We start from the raw sequence: 22,746 nt of genomic DNA on the forward strand, positions 1-22,746 counted from the left end.
AAGCTGCACAAAAAGTTTTTGAACTTGTTAAGTGAGTTTATAGTTACTGTGTTATTTTTGGGCTGAGTTGGTTGACGTGTGTCACACCAGCGTTTGTGAATTTGATACTCGATTGTTTCAGTCGACAGAAGTTTGTCTCGCTGTCACTTTCCGACTTGGGTGACGGAACACCATGTGTGGCACACGCTGGATCACCAGCGCAGTTACCACTTCTCTAAACACAACGCGACTCTCAGGATAGCGAAAGAGGCAGCAGCCGTAACGCTGAATGAAGCCGTGGCGGGGGGACATTCCCGTTCAGAACATGGAGGGGGCGGAGGGGCCTCGTCGCGCTCTGGCTCCGTCGAGATGAGAATGGTGTGCCACTCGGTAGAGAGCAGCACCGAAAAGGAAGAGATGATTGTCGCCCATGTCACAACCGGATGGTGAGTCTGACGTTCAAGTATTACTTTTGATAAAGTTATATGTGAGCTGTTCTGCCGTGTTTATAATTTCGTTGGCGTATTTAAAATCAACAGGCCCAGACGGTCACTTTACTAATACAGCTCAACAAATAATAAGGGGAGACTTTCTGTGATGATAATAGATGGAGTTGCTGGGCGAAGAAAAAACTGTTTTCTGTAGTTCACAGGGCATGGTCTAATTTTGAATAAAATATTACAAGTTTCTGCTAGGTTATGGTCGGTCATTGTTTCAGTAAATAGTCTTTCGGATGGGAGAAGTGATATACGATTATATTTTTGTTAGAAATCCTGAAGAAAAGAGGCCAGTTGAGATGCCTAGGCTTAATTGTGAGAATAATATCAATATAGGATGTGAGAAAGTCGACTGGATTTGTTTGGTTCGACATAGAATCCCGGTAACAGGCTTTGGGTTTCAAAGTCTGATAATTCCTCGGCCGGTTGAAAAACTATCGGTTTCTCAAGAAGGCTGTTGGTCCATCATGAAGTTAGTTTGTTGTATGGCCATAGTTAACAGAATTCTGACGGCGCTTTGTGCTAACCTCGCTTTATATATGCAGAATCGGCCACTGTATCCGCTGGCAATTTGTGTGGCAGCTGGCGAGAGCTGCAGTTCCGGTTGGACGTCTGCCACGCAACAAATAGAAGTCATGTAGGCATTGGCTACGTAGACTCAGTGAAAACGAGGGTGATTAGGTTGTGAGATTTAGTCTGGTAGAAGGTTGCCCACGTTTTCAGCCTCCGTCACCGGGGCAAACTTCTACCAGACTACATGGCGATAAATCAAATTGTTTTCGCCTAGAAATGACGATCGGATCAAGTTCTGATAGCTACCACATAGTTAGCGTCTCTTCGTCTGACAGTCTGCCATCTAAAACAGGAAATATTAAAACGTACAAAAGTAGTTTATGATGATTTTCGTTTCGATTAATTACTCCACCGTTAGACATCATGTAATCTGATATATTGAAAGCGCCCTTACATAAACCACAAATAAATACGACAGCTTTGTCTTTCGTTGTGTTGGATTGCTGTATGCCATTGTTGTCCGTGATATTGTGTGTTGGCAAGCCACTTCTGGTCTCCCGAGGATTGTAGACAGGCATCAAAGCCAAAAAGTCGGGTAGTTCTAGCCGTTCATCACCAATGGCTGTAGACATCCGCAGAGAGAGAGAGAGAGAGAGAGAGACATAATAAAACAGGAACCAACAGAAATAGACATGTAGCTAAATAGGGAGGCACAGAAAGTAGCAATAATACAACCGTAAGATGGGGAGCAGGTAATGATGTAAATATAGAGACAGGACAATAATTTGATGTGTCTGCGCTCACTGACGTCGTTAATAATGTACAGACGTTTGCTAAATCCAAGAAAATAATTTTACGTATTATAGTTCCAAGGTAGTTATCCGAAAACAATTCTTTCTTGCTGTCGTGGTTGTCAAGCGCAAAGTCTGTTCTAGTTCCGCAATTTGGAAGACCATATCTAGACACTTTATTGGCATTGCCACTGCTTCAAATATATAAAAAAATATATCGGAATTGAATTTGCCTCAAAGGTTTATTATATCACTCATCTGTTTCCTCTTACAATTCCTTCATGAACCTACGGTTTATGATTCATAATAGTCAGTATTTTTTTGTGAACACGTTGATTACGTTATTGACTTCAGTTTACCGCGCGTCAGAGTAAACTTAACCTAAGTTGGAAATACGTGTAACAGCGTCGTTTATATTTGGACGAGAGTACTCGGGTTTAGATATCGCACAGTTCATATAAGCTGTTTGCATAAATTGTTTGCCTTAGAAAGTTTTATTGCAATTTCAATAACCGCAACAGTGGCAAGTTGTTTGCGTTGCAAACAAGAAACATTTCCTCTGGAGTGCACAGCTCATTAGACGAAAGTACTGAGACAATTTAAATTTCTACAACGCATTCTAAGAATAATTATTATACTGTAAACCTGTAACAGCAGGAAGTGGCTTTAATAAAATAATTGCCTATCACAATGCACATGTTATTGTAAGTAAAGAGAAAACGGAGTGAGAGAGAAAGAGAGATAATTGAAAGACATCAGAAACATGAGGGTGATTGAGGGAAAGGAATGAAAGAGATTATTGCTGCAAGTAGCTGCCCCAGGGGTTAGGGGATGCCTGCCATTGATGGTTTAAGTGAAAAGAATGAGAAGAGACAAACGGTGGTTTTGCAATTAGACGAAAAATAAACGAAAATGGACTTATGGTGCTTTTCTCCTGCCGTACGTGGACAGAGAGAGAAGAAATTTCTGTACGATAAATATCAGACATGTCGTGGCAAGTTCACAGTGACGAGTGCTGGTGGATTTCTAATTTGAATAAAATTTCGTGACACGGTAATAAAATAAATAATATTAGCTGATAAATGAAAACGTGCCGGAATTTAAAAATTTGGAGATAGAAACGAAATTGAGGTTAGGTGTACAAATTAGTTAGCGAAATGATTTTATATCACGCCTCGAAGAAAGTGCGCAAGGATTGACGGTGGTTGCGAAGAAGGTACTGAGGAAAATACTTGGAATTAACGAAGGAAAGAGTAACAGCAGGTTCGATAAAATTGCATAATGAGGAGCTTCGAATATATCACGCATGGGACACTTGAGTAATACATACAAAATTTTAGGCATAAAACGAGAAGATACTGCTTTGGAGACATATACTTAAATGAGATCATAATATGAATTTGATTTTAATTAAATAGGATATGAAAATGCGCATTCTATTCATTTTGATCAAGATTGGGTCCAGCTGTTGTGAACGTTATATTAAGCTTTCGGCTTCCATATACAAGGCGGAGAATTTATTGACGAAGAGAACTTCGCGAAAGTACTGTGTCCCTAAAAGATGTGAAAATGTCTAAATCAAGGGGTACGATGAGCTGTATATGTAACTGGTGTGAGGGAAATAAGAAACGCATTCAGATTTCAGTAATTTGATCTGCCTTCCTGTCTGTCTGCCTGCCTATCTTTCCATATTTCTGTTTGTCTATTTTCAAAGGAAGTCTGCTTTCTCTCATCTGCAGACTTTTCTTATCTTCAATCTTGCGAACTGAAAGTTAGTGTTGGCACAGTTAACAGAACATTCCATATTGCTATCAGCAACCGATACAAGGAGAACTCTGAGTAACCTAGCTGCTGCAGTGGAGTTTAACTTTTGACAGGGGCCTTACGACCCGCCCAAGAATTGCAGAAATGGAGGGTGGATCTTGCTTGGTCTTGATTACTAGTTGGAGACTTAAGCCGACAGATGGGAGTAATTTCCTGCCAAACGACGGACGCGGGACCTAGCGAATTACATACCAACAGACTTACGGAAGGAAAAGAAAGAACGCTTGCCAACATGGCGGACACATCTATCGCCTTAGAGACAGTCTCAGCTGTCCGGTCCAATTGCAGTAGGACGCCTCACTTCCTGGTCGTTCGATTTATGTACAGGTCTTGATGAAACATTCGAGCCGACGGCTGAGGCATAGCAGCTCACGAGTTGTCAATTACATTCCTATTTTTATGACCAATTTATACCCCAAAAGGCTAAATGTACAAACACTAGCTTCAACTTTGGAGGCTGTCATACGCATATTTACCAGTTTTCTATCTTCATCTTTTATTTTGTTCTACAAAGTCACATCAGCCAAGTGTTACAGAATTTTAATTTATTCCGTTCGAAACGTGAGTTAATTTTCTATTTGTCTGTCTGTCTGCCCTTCCAACTTTTATCTCAGAAAGTACTCGAGGGATTTCGATTAAATTTGATAATTGCTGTCTACACTAGGTCTTACTTGACGAATTTAATATATGAACCAAACGTCGACACTGGCTGTTAATTTTTTTGTTCTATTTAAGTTATTGTAACCCATTTCTGACATATGTTCAGTTTGTCAGAAAATTAATTACGTCGAAATTAAGGAACAAGAACATTACAAATATATAGTTTATTCGTGAAGTTTCTTATGATTGCTTATGCATCATGAAAATGTATCGTCTCCCTCGTTTTTTATAACAGGTAGTTATTTTACAGGATTTTAATTAAGTTCTTAGTCTTTTTACACAGGTCTTTATATTCTAAGCAGTAATGATAAAGTTCATTTCATTAACCACTAAATGTTCAAATAATGTATCCTTATCCTAGTCTCACTCTAATAAATTAGAATTTTTAGAAAACACAACATAAATTCTATTGCTTTTCCATAATTTAATAAGGAGAAGTGTCTTCTAGTGATAGCGACAGTTACTTATATTACTCAAGAGTTTATAATTACTTTTAGTTGGATTTATATAGTTACTTTGGTTACTACAATTATGTGGTTACTTTATAGTTACTTAGAAAATTGAAGTAATGGAATACTGAGATATTTGTATCGTAATTTCTCGTGTATAACACGCGCCCTTGTTTGTCTGTTGTTGTTTTTTATTGGAAGAAAAAAATCAACTATTCATGTATAACACGCTTCAAAGTAAGTCAAATATAGGCAGCGAAAAAACATTAAAATAAGATTGTGTAGTACGAGATGTCTAAATATTAGGCTGTAAGTTGCAGATAATATTTTGTAATGAAACTGACCCGGACGCAGTCATATTTTAATTATGGCGTAATTGTTTGCTGCTTTTCTTTGACAGCAACAGAAAACACAAAGTTCGTAATTAGAAATCGTGGACACACTCAATTTCTCTGCAGACGTCTTCTGGATCGTTGGAAAAGCTCTCTCAAAAGACAAATTTACGCCACGAATTATTGTAAGATTATAAAGAAAGAGAGTGAATGACTGAGCTCATCCTCCAGTGGTTGAACGTGATGGGGTTGGTTTTAGACAGCTTTCGTGGACACGTGACAGAAAGGGTAGAAACAAAAGTTAACGAGGATTCTGATCTTCTTGTAATCGCCAGTAGGATGACAAAGGTTTCGCAACATTTGGCTGTCACTGATCGACCATTCAAGGTCGATTTCTGGCGCCTTTATAACCAATCGATGACAACTACGACACTGACAATGAAAGTGAGAGTAATGATAATGGCGATGATAGCACTATCGATAGCGATCGATAGCGACAGTGAATGACACGAATTGTTGATTGATGACACCTTTAAGTCACACCTTTAAGTCAAACTGCATATTAGTAACAAATAAATATTAGCTTTGAAATTGTATCCGATAATAACATTCTACTGTACACAGTGCGCAAAAAATAATAACACTTCCTTCCCCCCTTTTAAGAACGAATTATTTTGAAAAAGAAACTTTGTTCTACGGGAGTAAATACTGTAATCCATGAGGTAAAGAAACTGTTCTACTGCCTGATATAAATTCATTAGAAAACATTAATTCAATTCTACGACGGTAGTTTACACTTAAAATTATAAATTATCAGGACTTTTTCCATCGTCTGTTCTTTAAAACCACGACGGTCCAGTGACAGAGACTAGCTCTATCAAAGGGACCCAACAGAGTAGGTACCTCTGACTTGAAGACTGAGACAGAACCAGCCTCCGAAACGTCGTGGTTTTAAAGAACAGACGATGGAAAAAGTCCTGACAATGAATAATTTTGAGAGAAAACATTAAGTCTGTTGTGAGATTATTTATAAAGTAAGGGATGCTTGTGTGTTACAGTCAGAGTGGTTATGTTTGTATGGTTTTCTACAAGAGAGATGGCCATGTCATTGAGCTTCAACAGTCTAGTAAGTACTGCATATTAATTAACTGTAATTAAACTTAAACTTTGTATTATTTCGACACTGACTTAATTAGAGCTCCCTGTAAAGATAGTGTTATATTTGCCTGGCACTGAAAACACAAAATTTCCCCATTCAACATTAATTCTGTTAACTTTCTGAAAAGATTGCATTAAAAATAACTGTAGTCTGTGTTACGACAGCAAAATTTCAAATCATCAGAATAGGTACGAGGACCTCTGTAGATAGATGTAGTATTTCTTTCATCGAAGATTTTGGTTAAATTAGTTAATATTGCTTATATGACAGTTACGTACTATTTACAGCAATTTTGTAAAGCCATTGAATTATTTTAATAGTCAGTAAAGTTACGCACAAATATTTTGACTATGTAACACACAAAATTTGATAGTCAGATTTCTTATGTAATGTTAACGTTCGTTGGTTCATTTTTAAGTTACAGGTTTCTACAGTTTCATTTTGGTTTTCAGATTCGTTGGCTCGTGTTCCGGAAGATGCTTGTGACTTTCCAAGTTTCAACATACTTAAACTGCCTTACATTACACTCATCAGTAAGTTCAACAAATTATAGCAAGTAGCGTACATGGCAATTGTACGTTTAATTACGTGTTTCTCTCACGTTCTCAATTTTTGAACTTTGTAATTAGGAGATAAAAATATAACGAATACCGAACCTTACACTGTTGGCTAACACTTGTGTTTTCTGCATTTAACATTTTTATTCATACTTTTATATATTTTCAATTTTCTGGTCTTGTTGGTAAATATACACAGAAACAAGGATTATACAGTCACCTTCAAACCACTCTTCATTATTTTCAGAATAAACTTTCTCATAACCTTTCCGACGCAGCAAGATGGCAGCAAAATCGTCTGCAGCGATTCCTCTAGTGGATGATTGAGGGTTCATTATACTACATTTTAACTTGCGAAAATGCCATGTTTTGTAATCATAAAGTTAAATTAGCAATCCAAAATGTATGTGCAGTATACCTCATTCCACACTAAATAGTATCACCCTAGTAATGTACCACTGAACATCATGGTCGAGTGGTTAACAGTCCTGCTTCGTATTCGGGGAATTCACGGGTTTAAATCTTGGTCCGGAGATGGGCTATCTTGGCTGGGGATTTTTGTGGTTTTCCTCAACCCCTTCAGGAAAATTCCAGGATAGTTAGTCTATGACCACTTTCTTTTACATTCTTTCCAATTCATTATTCACCATCATCCTGTCATTCGACGCCATATAGTCTAAGCTACTGAAAAAGCGTCGTTAAATAAGCTGCAAATAAATATAAAAATACCTGCCCTTTAAAAAACAAGACTGATAGAAGTACTGCATATTAATTTAATTTTTTAGTAACGCTTTTGAAAGAGTAAGACACTGGAATAATTAATTTGAATATATTTTTAATTGTTGTTGCAAAATAAGGGATAAAACTAATTTTAGTAATTAACCATTTAACTAAGGCTATTTCTTGTCATTGTTGACAGCTGCAAAACCGCATTTACGCCCTTGTCCGTATCTGGGCCGTTACATTGTGACGGGCCTGTCCCAAGGAAGGCATTTTAGGCCGAGTGGTGGCACCCCTGTTGTCTCTGACACTGAGACAGCTGTAACTCAGTGCAATGACCTACAGTTCCAGAGCTTGACTGTAGGGTGTTCTGAAGTGAACACCATGCAGTTTCATTCTTCTTGCAGTGTTGCTGAAACATCTAGTAAGTTCTAATAGCCGCTGTTTATTTGTACAATTCTTTGAATGATTTTGCTGTAAATCCAGGAACATTGGATAGATGACCTACTGAAACACTAGTTCCCAAACACTCAATAGTGTGAGCTTATTTTGAACTGAGTTTACAGGAAAGAAAAAAAGTTGAGAGGCCCCTAACCTATAAAAGTGACAAACTGCGATTTAACAGTTTAAAAAAAAATTATTAATGAACCTTGCACGTACTTATGAAGTAAATTTCCTGTTAAAAGTATAAACGAGAAACCTAAGAAACTAATACTGTAATCTTTTCTTAGACTAGATTGAAAAAAAAAATAGAATAATGTCTTTGTTATCGATTTTTGTGAATATGGTAATGAAACTTTGGGTTTCATAAATGGTAGAGATTTCTGACCAGTTGATCAAATGTCAGGTTTGTGCTCCATGTGGTCAGTTCTTTTTTAGATTTGATATGAAGTGGTTACACATTCTTAGAATTTGTTTCTGTTATCTTAAAAGTAAGTGGGATCCACGGGGCACTCAGGTATATTGGCTGTGTGTATGTGTGTGTGTGTTTTAGGAGCTGTTTATCTCAGTCTGTCTTGTAGTAGACGCTGCATATGCAGTCTTTTTTGGTCATTTACAGCATACTCTTGTCATGGAAGTTGGGAAGATAACGGCACAAACTATTTAATTGCATCTCCAACAAGCCGAAAATCTGTAGGAGCTCGTCGATATTGCTTTATATATATGGCAACAGATACCTCAGCTTCTTCTGGTGGGGAAGATGGAGGAGGAGGCAGTCCCCTGCAGGTCGCAAGTGTTGCAGAGAGCTGTAAGCGAAATATTAATCCAGCATCCTCAGCTGAATGGGCCTTCAACCTCACTCTAAATGGTACGTAGTGTATGAATAATTGGTATAAGAGACGTCTGATATCAGGTTTTGCATTGAAAATTAAATTTTTTAATGTTTTTTCACACATTTTGGCAGAAATAAACTTGAATTTGTGTATAGGAATACAGGTTTGCACTTTGTTTCAGTTACTGTAAATAATATTTTAGGCATTGAATATGTTACTAAATTATACAAATATTTCTCTTTTATTTCTGCAGGACAGTGCGATGAAAAATCACTCGCAGCTGGCACAGCAACATCGCTACTTCCTATTGTAGTATTTGTAGGAATTTTCATGATCATGCTCAACTCCAGATGATGCTAGATTTGGTACATAACCATTCAGTATTCTAATTTTTAGGGAAAGTTTAAATTTTGTAACAAAAATGCTGAAATATTGGACAAATTTATTCCAAAATGGAAGTGATAAAATACTGACTGTATTGCTGTAAGAAGTGGAAAACTAAAAGAGTTAGTGCCTACCTTGTGAATTTATGACTGAGATCGAAATTCTTAGCTTATATCTGGTTTGTTTGCATGCAGGGTTCTTGGATACGAACGGATAAGAACTGAGGTTCCAATCAGTTTAATTTTGCCCATGAAAAGTTACGTAAAGGAACAACATATCTGTCTTCAAAGAAAATCTTCTTGAAGTTAAAATCATAACAAACTTAGATAAAACATTTAAAGGAGACCTGGATGAACTTTGGTATTTTTAATTATGGTTGCTTAGATAATTTTTGGGCGTAGCATAGTGTTATGATGCTTAGCGCTGACAGTGGGATACTGGAAAGGTGTGAATTTGAATAAAATAACTATGATAAAGGCCTACAAGATGATGTCCTGACAATTTCCTGCAGGGACTGAGGGAAATCATGAAAGCCTACTCAGGAAACCTATCTCAGGACTTATCTACTAACCTCCTGAATGCAATGAGAGATGCTAGTCCTAAACCATAAATTTTAGTTCTGACTGATGAATAAATATTCACTTCACAATTTATTCCATACTTTGAGAGCTGATTAAAGCATCTGTATGTTAGATTAATGAATGTAGGTGTTTAACTGTGATTTTTAAACTAAAATTAGGTTCTACATTATTTCATTCACCAAGTTGTGTATTGGTGTACATTTTTGTTTAAAATGTTATCTTTCAAAACTGTAACTATCTGTTTGTGGATTTACATATGCAACATACAAGTTCACTAAAAATTGATAACGATTTTTGTTCTAATTAGAACATATTTACCAGAGTTCAAATAATGTTTGACTAAAAAATTTTGTTCTTATGCATTCCAGGTTTTCTGCAAATTTTGACATACAGGTGTTAATTTTTCACTAAATGCTTAGAAATGGTCATATTCTAAGACAATGAATTGAGTGAACTGTACATTTGAGAACTGGTGAAAGGTAGGTTTTATCAGTTTCTTAGGTAAATGCCAAGTCTGAGACTTGAACTCAAAATGTAGAGTGGAAGACAGCTGTCTTGATAAAGTAAAAGAAATCCTTATGAGTAGTAATTCTCTACAGAGCATTAACTTTTATATAAATTGAATGATAATAGTTATTCAAAAAAAGACGAGCTCAGCGTTTTTTATTATGGAGCATATATTATTAGATACAAATACAGAACAACAGCTAAAATAATAGCTCTTAAGGTTTGAAGTGTTTGAGGAAATTTTGTCTCCATGACCTGTTTCAAAAGGAGTAATTTTTATCACCTATAACAAACAGATACTATTAACCTGTCTTAGTACTTTGCACACCTGTAAGCTACTATATGAATTTTGAAATAAATTATCACTGCAAAACAAACTGATTGGACCCTTGGTTATAAAATATGACAGATATATTATTGCAGAGATTTGAAACAATGTAGAAGTGACACATGTAATGGGTTCTGTCCAGAATCCAAGTGAATATTTTTATACGGGAATAAACATAGCCTGTAGGTAAAACTAATTGGCCAAAAAAGTAATTAGTTTCCAGTTGAGTAAATATAGAGCCTATTAATAATATTAATTACACATACTCTCAAAACACAGTCATCTTAATTGAAGATTAGTGGGCGGTGCTAAAGTTATAAGATACATAAATTATACAACATTGTATTTAGTCGATAACAGATGGTATCTAAATAAAAAGTAATTTATGGTAAGGTTTTATTTCGCCTTGTGAATTGTTGCATCACATTTATACATGTATTTAAAGAAGGCTGAATTTATATTAATTTTTAATTTAAATGACAACTACATGAATAAATTTTCAGTCATTGCATGTATCAGTGGTGTTCGCTGTATGGCTATAATTGCGTAATGACTGAAAAATCTTTGTTATGTTCACATTTTTAGCAGAAATTGAGAAAATTGGACAGTGAGGGACTTAATAGCTCTTGTAGCTACTAATATTAGGCTGTCACGAGATAAAGAAAAGATGTAAGAGATTCAGAATCAAACCTGTGGTTGTGAGGTTTATGCCCTTGAGTAAATGAGCTACTGAAGTAAATTGCAGCATAGATGGCAGTTCCTCATGACGAGAATAAAAGCTTAACTTCACTGATAAACTTACGGTAGAAATTTTAATCTTGAAAATCCTGACAAGGCAATTGATTCATAGATACGATATTATAAATTCCTTGTCCAGACTACTTATATTCATTCCTAGTTGAGTGTCGGCATTTGAAACTGTTTAAAATATTATGTCTGTCAAATTATAACAGAGGGAAAGGTATGAGGTTTGCAGTTTTATATGGAAAACTACTTCAAAAATTACAAACTGTATGTAATATTTTAAGTTTCTCTACAAAGTGATCCAGAAAGTTGTTCCCAGAAATAATTTGTTCCACCATCATCACAGAAATTTAAGACATGGAAACTTAACTTTTTTCAGTCTTATGAATTTATCTTTACTAGCAGATTATGAAAAGTCTAACAACGGGGAAGTGTAAACAATGTCAACTACTTTATACCCCATGTAGGTAAGATGAACATGTTAAGGAGAACACATCTTTCTTGTGATGCCTTCAACTTGAAAGAGAAATATCATTACGATAGTGCATCTCCATTCTGGTTCATTGTTATTTATAATTACTCTCATATACCACTAGCTGTAACTTATATGACGGATGATGACCATCTAAATGCCAGAAAATAAAACATAAAATGGTGTTGTTATGCATGCTTTCCTTGTCAAACCATTACTACATAAAATCTTTCAAAACATGTAATTACAGTCCTCCCCCACAAGAGAACTTCCATATGTGTGATTCATCAAATGATGTTTAATGTCCCTTTTGATATTACAAGTGAAGTTAAACTTCACTGTCAAAGTGTTAGTACTGTTACGTGCATGCATTCATGTGCAGATATGTGGTAAAAGTATTTGTCTGAAGTTTAATTTAAGAAAATGTGGACATGCTGGAAAGTGCACTAAACTGCCGTCAAGTGCGGAGTATGTGATGCTCTGACTTGCACTCCTCACTCTTTTGTAAGGTCTAGAAATGCTGTTATTCTGCCAGAAGTCTTAATTATGGTTCTCAGTTAATTCTGTTGTCACATTGCACAGATACATTCATGTGATTACTTGTGTGTGCTTGCGCACACACAGAGAATAACACATTTTACTTTTTCAACATGTTCATTTTCCCTTAAGGAAAGGAGTTGCCCAGTTAAATCAGTGAGCAGATATCGAATATTAAAATCTATGACAAGAAGAAATTGCTATATTTTGCAGAGGGCTCATTTAAGGAAGGAATTGGACAGATATGGCCTTATTTATGGTATGATGATCTTAATTTTTTCCTTGATACTACTTAGTGAATTTAAAAAAACATAAATAAAAAATGAACAACATTGCTTAACTTTAGTCTGTACCTCTAAAATTCAAAGTAAAACTGGGCTACAGTATTTGGTATGAAACAGATTGTCTGTCGCTGTCAGTTATCTTGACGTGACTGTTGTATTAACAGTACATTGTAAAATTCAGTCTAAAAGTGAAGGATTCAACCATAAGTATCTTGGGGATATATATACAATACTGTTTTCATTTTCATTACTGTGTACAGGTATATATTTCAATTTTGAACACATACTCTATATCAGGTTTGCTTAAAATACAGAAATCAACAAATTAAACTATTTTAAATGTCTTAATTTTTTTGAAACATAAAAGCTGAACATAGAACCATAATTTTAATATGTATTGGTTAGAAAATTATGATGAGATGGAAATGTTTGGTTTGGTAGATTACTTTATTTTACTGCAGCATTGCAAGAGCCATATATAAGAGAACTGAGTTAAATGCGAAAGTTGCTCAACTTTTATGGCATTTTAACCCTTGCTATACTATGCATGAGATGGTTTGCACAAAAATACTGACTCGTCTGGTCTGGATTTATTTTTTTCATGAAGATAATGAAAGAATTATTTTCTGAATCCATCTATCAGTGGTTAACTTTATCAACCTTGAATCATGTCTTTTGCACTTTGGTCATGCCACCATGCTGTTAAAATCTGGAATTAATGTCTGACCAGCATCCCTGGTGTACAGTGATTTAATCTCCTTTTCCCATATGATAAAGGCTAAAGTTTCATTGTTTCTCAGCAGTGAAAATTAAACATAATTACAGAAATAAATATTAACAGATGAATGTTTTCTAATTAAAAACCAGTTTATAAAGGGCTGATTTAATGATCAAGAAAGTAAGGTACAGGATAGTTGTTTGGGTAAAGTAACTTGATCAGTATACGAGAACATTCTGTATTATACAAAGCTAACCCACAAAGTTAAGGTATCCAGTCACCCTGGTTACAATGAAAAATTCAAATTGCCTGACACTGCTGTTTTTCTTACATATAACAAGTTATTTTCAGGAACAACATTCTTACTAATGTAATAAAATCTCGAGCAACAAGCCGCGTCAAGATGTAACGGTTCCATTTTTATGCGGCTTGTCACCCGAGAAGATTTTATTACATTTAGTCGCCACAAAAGCTTCAAGTCGTATAACATTCTTATCAGTTTGAATAATTTGTTTTGTTGTAATTATAACATAAATGGAATTGGAATTTTGCATATTCAGTTACTGTGTTAGGCCTGTTTATTTTTCACAATTGTCAGTGGAAATTTGAGTGAATACCACTAATATATGGTAACTGAAGATTTTGGTGAAAAGGCATTGCAAGTCACATTTCTATGAAGATGTTCTTTACCAGGCACAACTAGATCTTATCAGTGTGATACATAAATGGAAAAGGGTAGATGCCACGCAGTTAATATTTCCTGTACTGGTCTAAGAAGTCATATATGAATGAGAAAGTTGTGTGACTTGTAATGTTGTAATGCACTTCACCTGTTTTACTTAATATGTTATGATATTATTAAATCATAGAACATGTGTTTTAACAGATTACCCAAAAGGCTAATCACATTTATGCTGAATGACACATTTTCTTATGAGCTATATAAAGAGGAAATGTGTTGGTAAGAAGAAAAAGAAGACTTTTCTAACATTGTTTGGTATTGAATGATGTTCGGTGGAATTAAATGATGAAATTGTAGTAAAGATCTTGCTGATGGTAACAGGCAAGTCTTATTCATGCTCAAGAATGTTTCAGCATTGAGTTACCGTAATGGGTGCTAATTTGCGAGAACCCCACCATTGATATTTGAATGTTGTCTTGGGAGTTCAATTAAGATTGTGTAACAATACTGTATTTTTCATCATTGTTCTAATGTTAGTTTGTCCATTCATAACTTCTTGCAGTGAATTTGCATGTAACATCTCATATTCATATATGTACTGGGTGAAGAAATGTATTACTGTATTTTGAGTACACATAAATTGTGATATAATGTAATGAGCATTGCCACAGGAAAGATACCACTGCTTGGTGTTTGGTAGTCCAGAATTAAGCAGTGCCTTGAAGGAGATAGTTTGCAGATTGTTTTTCCTAGATTAGGAATGAGTGCCAGATTTTTCCTGCACAAAATGTTCCAAATATATACAGTGAATTCCGGTTAATCGGAACTAGAACACTTTGGCCCACGGCTGCCCCAATTATGCGAAGTTCCACGTAAAGAGTTAAAAAGGTTTGTTCTTTAAGATCTGTCCCAAATAAACGGCTGCCCCGATTAACTGATGGCCCAATTAACCGGAATCTACCGTAGTAGAATTAATGAAAATTTCTTGCTGCATAGAGCTTGTCAATAGGCTGCTTCTGATCATTATTGTTGAACTCCATAATATGTGGCAGCAGGCCAGACTTTGGCTCCATAATTGATGGCTTAGCAGTATTCTAATGTGACATATGGCCAGCTGGATCGTGTATTAGTTTCATTGCACAGATGATAAATTTATGGTTATTTTGAGTTTAGCAGCCTTCTACCCCTAATTATATTGGGTCTTTATTGTTTTTAAATTCCCTTCCATTCATCAGTTAAATACGAGGGCCGCTCATTAAATAATGCCCCACATTTTTTTCCTCAGAACATATTTATTCAAGACGGCTCAAATTTAGTGACAATATAAATCAATGTTTCCTTTACACATACTATTTTTCCACATAGTCCCCATCAACTTGTACGGTTTTACGCCAGCGTGGAACAAGTGCATGCATGCCTTGCCGGTACCAGCTCTTGTCCTGTGCACGTAGCCATGTCCTCACTGCTTGAATCACGCTCTCGTCATCTTCAAACCTTGTTCCGCGGATAGCATCTTTAAGTGGCCCAAAGAGATGGAAGTCGGAGGGTGCCAGATCTGGACTGTAGGGTGGATGGAGCAGCACCGTCCAACCCAATTTGGTGATTTCTTCCCGGGTTCTCAGACTTGTGTGAGGGTGTGCACTGTCGTGCAGGAGCAAAATTTCTGCTGGATGTTTGTGAGGCCGAACTCGTCGGAAACGCTTCTTGAGGGTTTTCAGGGTCCTGATGTACGCGTCTGAATTGATGGTCGCACCTCTTGGCATCACATCCACAAGAATGACCCCATCACTGTCCCAAAAGACAGTCATCATGACTTTTCCGGCGGAGGGAGTTGACTTGAATTTCTTCTTTCTCGGTGATTGAGGATGATGCCACTCCATTGACTGCCTTTTTGTCTCCAGCTCAAAGTGGTGTATCCAGGTTTCGTCACCTGTAATGATCCGGGACAGAAAGACCTCTCCCTCAGCATCAAAACGCTCCAACAATTCAGAAGAAATCGTTTTCCTTTGAATCCTGTGGTCTGCTGTGAGACTTCGTGGAGCCCATCTTGCGCACACCTTTGAATATGCGAGAGCCCGGATAATTGCAATCACACTTCCATTGCTGACTGAAAGCTGTTGGGCCAATTGTCGAGTTGTGATGCGCCGATCCTCACGAATAATGGCATCCGCGCGGTTCAACATGTCTGGAGTGGTGGCTGTGGCAGGACGCCCAGAGCGCGGCAGATCACGGAGCTCGGTTTCTTCACTTCCTGAAGCTTTAACTCTCTTAGCCCAGCGACCAACGGTGCTCCTATCGACTGCACAGCTTCCATACACAGCACACAAACGTTTATGAATGTTCACCACCGTTTCTTTTTCAGCAACAAAGAATTCAATTACAGCTCGTTGCTTGTAACGAGAGTCGTTCACAGACGCCATTTTAACAGTTCACTACAGCTCCGCCATCGGTTGGAATCATTTGAAACTCCGTACACGAACGCGGGAAACATCAAATCTCAAGCATGTAAAAGTACACTTTTCTATCTTCATTATTGGCTGAGAAAAAAAATGTGGGGCATTATTTAATGAGCGACCCTCGTACTATATCACAAATTAGACAGGTATTATATTTAATGACTAAAATAATTATTTTGATTGAACTAACTCTCTGGTATTAGAGTGTGAAGGTCCAACACAACAGACACCAACCCTAATGCTGCAAAATTTGAATTTGGTCCACATCAAAAAATAATCTTCTCATTTTACTGTGACATTTGACTTCACTGTCTGAGCTATAAAAATGCATACTTATTTATGTGTATAGGCTGCTGTCAAGTGTGAAGAGCTTGAAGTTGTATATAACTGTTACATTGCTGCCATGCTGTTAAAAGTTTGGTGTTTTGAGTGTTATTTAAATACTTGTATCAACATTTCTCAATTTAAAGCAGTCATGAGATTGTGATAAAATGTTTTGTAAATATAACATTGAATATTTGATAGGTGTGATGGTAAACTGTGTTATTTTTGTTTATATACTTACAAAATAAAATAATCTAATTCTCATGATGATTTTAGGTTCTTACCTTAAGATTACATTATTTTAGGAAATCAGTGTAAAAATATTGTGTAACATAATGGCTGAAGCATGCCATTGAATATAATTTGAAACAATTTCATACACCTCCCCTCTTCACAATCTGTTTTCCCTAAAACATGGGATCTCAACCTTTTGAAACCTTACTCACCCTTTCTTATTGATTCATTGGCCAATGGGTTATAAATAATTTTTGAAAGTTAATGACAATTATTTAAAATGTGATATGCGAACAAGTTCACATATTACTATTTTCTCGAACCAATTTGACTTTTTGTTATTTAGTTAAAACAAAATATTTAATTTAGGCAGTAGCTATTTATTAAATGGAGTGATGAAGTATTACAAAAATGTACACAGGTCACATAAAAGTACACTGGTCTTTCCAGCATGATTATGTATGCAATTTTTGTCTGTCCATCTTAAGTCATATGCCATATTCTTTGTAGCCTCCTCAACTTCCAGTAGTGCAACATCACAAGCTTGTAGCTAGAGAGCCTGTAACACATTTGCCTGATAACAAAAATTGTTCTTGAAAGTCTGATACAATCCCAAAGAGACACCTTCTGGACTGCCAAACTATAAAAAGTTCTACTAATATTAATACGTAGTGATGTATGTTTTAAGGAGTTTACATATATACTTTAAAAATAAAATTCAACAGGATGCTGTTAAATTTAGTTACAATGCACAGGCAGCAGATTCCCATAGTATTTTAAATGGGTGGAAGAATTTCTTTTCCCTTGTATAGAATTTGCATAGGCTTAACAGTGTTAGGCAGGCTGAATTATGTAAAACTGAAATATTAGTACCTGAGCCTAGATCTTTTGAGGTTAAAATTGCTCTTGAAAAGCTATAAATTGTCAGGTATTTACCAAATTCTGGCAGAATTGATCCAAGCAGGAGACAATATGTTCTGAGATGCATAAATTGATTAATTATATTTGGAATAAGGAAGAATTTCCAAAGCAGTGGGTATATCTATTATTATACCTATTTATAAGAGGTATGATAAAACTGATTGTAGTATTTATTTAGGAATATCAGTGGTATCAACTACATTCAAAATATTGTCCAACATACTTTTGTCAAGGTAAATTTCATGTGTCGACAAAACTGTTTGGAATCATCAGTGTCAATTTCAGTGCAGTGATCAACAACTAATCTCATATTCTGGATAAAAAATGGGACCTCAGTAGGACAATACATCGCTCTTTATGACTTCAACAAAGCCTATGATTAAAAAATTAGGAAGGTAAAAGAAAACAAAGAGAGATTTGCAATAAGTGGGACACATCAGCTTCTGATCTATGCTGACAATGTTAATTAATTGGGTGGAAATATAAAAATCATAAATCACTGGTCTGTTAGATGCTAGCAAGAAAATTGGTATAGAAGTAAATGTATAGAAAATTAATTATAGACAAATTACAGACAAAGCCATTTCTAAAGATATCTAATAAATCTCTTGGAAATGTGACAAAGTTAAAATATTTGTGAATGATGTCAAAAAATTAAAATTGCATTCATGAGGATACTAAGAGCAGACTAAATTTGGGGAATATTTGCTACCATTCCAGTTCATAACTTTTTGTCTTCCTGCCTGAAAATGTAAAGTTTGAAATATACAAAACTGTAATACCACCTGTTGTTTTGTTTTGGTGTGAAACTTGTTCTCTTATCTTGAGGGAAGACAGATTGAGGATGTTTGAGAAGAGAGTGCTCAAGAGAATATTTAGACCTAATAGGGATGAAGTTATGGGAGGGAGTAGAGAACAGTATACAGAGGAGCTCTATCGTTTGTATTCTTTACCAAGTAGGCCATAATTTGGGTGATCAAATCAAGTAGGATGAGATGGGCAGGGTATGTGTCACATGGAGATGAGAAATGCATACAAAATTCTGGCTGGAAAATCAAAAGGGAAGAGACCACTCAGAAGACCTAGGCATAAGTGGGAGGACAATATTAAAATGTGTTATTGTTGTAATGTTTTATTCTGATGGTGAGGTTATAAAGATTAAGATTATTGGAGAGGACCTAATTCTTTTCATGGACCTTTAACTCAGATAATGGATATGATATTCTTTATATTCATGAAGTTTTAGTGTTCACATGCAGAAATATTTTCAATGGATCTGGTTAATCTTTATGTATGTAGTGCCAGCATCTTACAGTAGATCATTATCTCCCAGAATTAAATGTTAGGTCTTGTCAGGATACACTAAAATTATATAAAAATTAAATATTTATTTTAACAACAAATAACCTTCCATTTGGAGTTTATAGTTGTTGATTTCAAGCAGTGGTACTGGAGTACGTAAAAATTGTTTTCTGTAATTGTGGGGGAAGATGTTTATTTTCCTAAAGTTGAAGGTGGAGCTGAGGCTAATACTGCAAATGTCTTTTCTTCCACACCTGTATACCTTCATGATATGGTGCTTAGGCATATAGGTTGTTTTAGTCTTTGGAAAGTATCATTTGATTTAAGTTAACTTTAGATTCTGTAAAAATGAGTTTGATATCCTCAGAAATGTTTTGTATTGCTTTCATAAACCAAAGTGTTATGAAAGCAATGCAGTCTTGTGCTTTTCTGTTTAACCCTTGACACATCCTTTCAGAGAATTCCTTAAAATAATATAGGTGTCATTCATTGATAAGTAATAACTAAATAGGAATATAAATCTTGGGTACTGAGACTAAAGAACACACACAAATCTTGAAATTTGTTCACATTCTGATATACAGAAGTATAGGAAGTTGAGTTCATTACAGTTTGGTTTAGAAAGTCAGGTTCTTCTATATCATCAGTGATGTATGGTAAATGTTGCTGAATCGGTTGGGTAACATGTTTCTGAGCCTATTATGTAAAATGTTTGATATGCCTAAAAGGGAGGGCATGTTTTTGTAAAACTTATTACAGGTTGGAACACATTGCTTCTAAATGTGTCTAAAATTGATTCTAAGGTGTGTAAATATTATATATATAAATACAGGGAAAAATATATATATATACATATTTCACTCCACATTGGAGAATTGTATTGCTGACCCAAAAATATGTACATTGTTTATTATATACAATTTGTACAGTGCTCTTTGTTTTTGGGTGGAATTTAAACTTTGATTGTGAACAAAATGGTGAGTGATTTTTGAAGATCTTTTTCTTACAAATGTATTTTTTGTGATTACAGTGATATTATTAATGGTGTTTCACACTACATATTTTACTTGGATAAACTGAATACTTGTTTTAGGAGAGATTTATCCAATAGTATCCATCTTAATCTTTGTTGTTGCTTAAATAGTCTGTAATTTTTTAAAAATATTATTATTATTATTATCATCATCATAAATATGTATATTAAATGTGCATCACTATATTTACAAGTACCAGTACTAATGTCTTATTTCTTATACCTGATCTCTGTGTACCCTTAACAATCATGTCATATAGATTAATTTAACATACATTTGCTTTTCTATTTTACAATCAAATTTAGGGAGTGTGGGTTATGTTTTGTACATGTAATTTCACATTTTCTGAACGTGCTACAGACATGGTAAAGAGTTTGTAAGTTTCCACTACTGCAATACAGGGATACAGCATTATTCCTCTCAGCATGACACTAATTTGCTATATTTATGAACATTTAGGTAAATCGTTCAGAAGTAGAGGGTTACACTAATTCTAGAAGTAATGTCTAATACTGTTAATAACAATAGATGTTTAAATTTACAACAACAAAACATGCTGCAGCTCACAACTCCTAATTGTGTTTGACTTATAGAACACGATGTTGACAAGTTCAGTGTATACACTAAAACAGCAAAGAATACATTCTTTGCAGTATATACCTAGGTAAGTGCATAGCTTTGGTAATATTAGGTATAGAAGGGGTGGCTGAAATGGCACAGAACTTTATAATTGATCTAAGCCAATGTAGCATATCTGAAATAATTCTAAGAGTATAACAAAGAGAGGTTGTTTGTATTTTATAATTTTATGCAGTATTCCTGTGCTACAGACTTTCAGTTTTTTATGATCACAGTATTTCAAGACAGAAATCATTACACACTGAAATTCTTCAAAAGGGAATTTATGTTGAGACTGAAAGAGTGTTTTTTTCTCCCATTGCAACATAAAGTAGTTTCTGAATTCTCTTAATTCTCTTTATTTACTTAACTTGGATTGGGTTAAAATACTTGTATTTTCCTCCTGATTTTTGCCTTCACCTTTATCAGCTGTGTCACAGTTAATGCATGTTCTCACTCACTATGTATTGCAGTACCACACTGCTGAACCATTACACCCCAGAGTTGAAGTCTGGCCAGCAGCCCCAGTTGCAGAGGTTTATGTAATAACACCAGAATCACCCAAGACTATGGTGTTAATATTGTGCGTATAATTGTAGGAAACTAATAGACAAATTTTGAACAGCCTCTAATGACAAGTTAGTGAGGACTTATACAAATTAGTTTTCTACTATACCCATAATAACATTTTTTCAAGCTCTGACCAAGCTGAAAGGTAAGACAACAGGAGTATAAAAGACCAGTGTAGTTTATGTTATGAGGTGGATAAGATCTTGTAATAATTGAGATTTAATTTCCTCATCGCAGGGATTACAAAGATGACTGTCTTCTGGGTTGTAGCGCCATGTAGTCTAGTAGACGTTTATAATTATACAGGCAGCATGGTCTTCTGAAATGGTGGTAAACTTCTACTAGACTGCATGGTGCTACAACGCAGAAGACAGCCATCTTCATCCCAGAAGACTCATCTTAATGCATAGTATCACAGCTATATTGATACATAAGTGGTTAGGACAACAGACAACATTTACGCCTAATAATAGATATGTGGTTTAAAATACTTAAGTAAGAAAACCTATTTCACAGGGGGAGCTCTTTCAGGTGGTTACCACTGTTCCTTCAACATATTATCGAAGCCCACAAGACCATAATCAACATCTTTTCCACTCTGAGAACCTCAAATATCAGAGTCTACTTAATGTTACACCATGAAGAAAATTGTACAGCTTTCCTTTACAGTTGTTAAAATATAAGAAATGTAGGTTGAAAAATTTAATTAATTACTGTATCTGAAGATGCCTCTATCTGTAAGCATCACACCATAAAGATGAATGAAAGCTATGTGCATTCTTAATCTTCAAGACTAGATGAAGGTGATGATGGCTGTCTTCTGGGTTATAGAAGACAGCTATCATACTCACTGCCATAAGAACCTCAAATCCTATTTAGAGTGAGTAGTCAGCTTTTATTCTGGTCATTTTACCCCTAAAGTAAATGCTCAAGGGGCCCATTGCAAAGGAAGATGGGTAAATCCCAGAACTAGTATGTTTTGTTTCATTATTGTACTTGTTTTTTGTTTTATTTAGGCCTGATACAGTACTTAAAGGTTTTGCAGAATATATTTCTCTGAATAATTCTATGAGCAGCAAAAATCATCAAAATGTTAAAAAGAGAGCAAATTTTCATACCTGTATATAGACTTAACACATCTATATCACGTTCCATGGATCCATAAGTTTGTCAGATGATAACAGGATGTTAAAAATATAAATCAATTTTTGACAAATTCGTCAATAAACAATCCTCCACGACCTAACCCTTTGATTTTAAACAATTTGCCATCTACCAGAGAAACCTTTAACGAA

General features: G+C 35.4%; 1 protein-coding gene and 1 long non-coding RNA gene across 8 annotated transcripts in view; one reads left to right on the forward strand and one right to left on the reverse strand.

Moving 5' to 3' along the window:
* Positions 1 to 10,947, forward strand: part of LOC110829529 (uncharacterized) — a 475,337-nt gene extending 464,390 nt beyond the window's left edge. For all 7 annotated transcript variants that reach the window (XM_087347254.1, XM_087347235.1, XM_087347251.1 and 4 more), the window contains 6 exons: positions 122 to 425; positions 6,104 to 6,171; positions 6,657 to 6,737; positions 7,681 to 7,905; positions 8,542 to 8,790; positions 9,009 to 10,947. In XM_087347254.1, coding sequence (XP_087203380.1) covers positions 122 to 425; positions 6,104 to 6,171; positions 6,657 to 6,737; positions 7,681 to 7,905; positions 8,542 to 8,790; positions 9,009 to 9,109 — 1,028 coding nt within the window. In that variant the 3' untranslated portion in view covers positions 9,110 to 10,947. The remainder of the gene's footprint in view (positions 1 to 121; positions 426 to 6,103; positions 6,172 to 6,656; positions 6,738 to 7,680; positions 7,906 to 8,541; positions 8,791 to 9,008) is intronic.
* Positions 423 to 22,744, reverse strand: LOC147875205 (uncharacterized). Its single transcript, XR_015534893.1, has 3 exons — positions 22,570 to 22,744; positions 1,444 to 1,611; positions 423 to 1,332 (listed from the first exon to the last, which is right to left on the reverse strand). It is a non-coding gene; the product is annotated as an uncharacterized LOC147875205 (long non-coding RNA).
* Between the last annotated feature and the right edge of the window lie 2 nt (positions 22,745 to 22,746).

The sequence above is a fragment of the Zootermopsis nevadensis genome, unplaced genomic scaffold (genome assembly GCF_977971745.1).
Source record: "Zootermopsis nevadensis isolate Lab colony 2312 unplaced genomic scaffold, Znev_1.0 Znev_ptg000001l, whole genome shotgun sequence".
NCBI classification, from domain to species: domain Eukaryota; kingdom Metazoa; phylum Arthropoda; class Insecta; order Blattodea; family Termopsidae; genus Zootermopsis; species Zootermopsis nevadensis.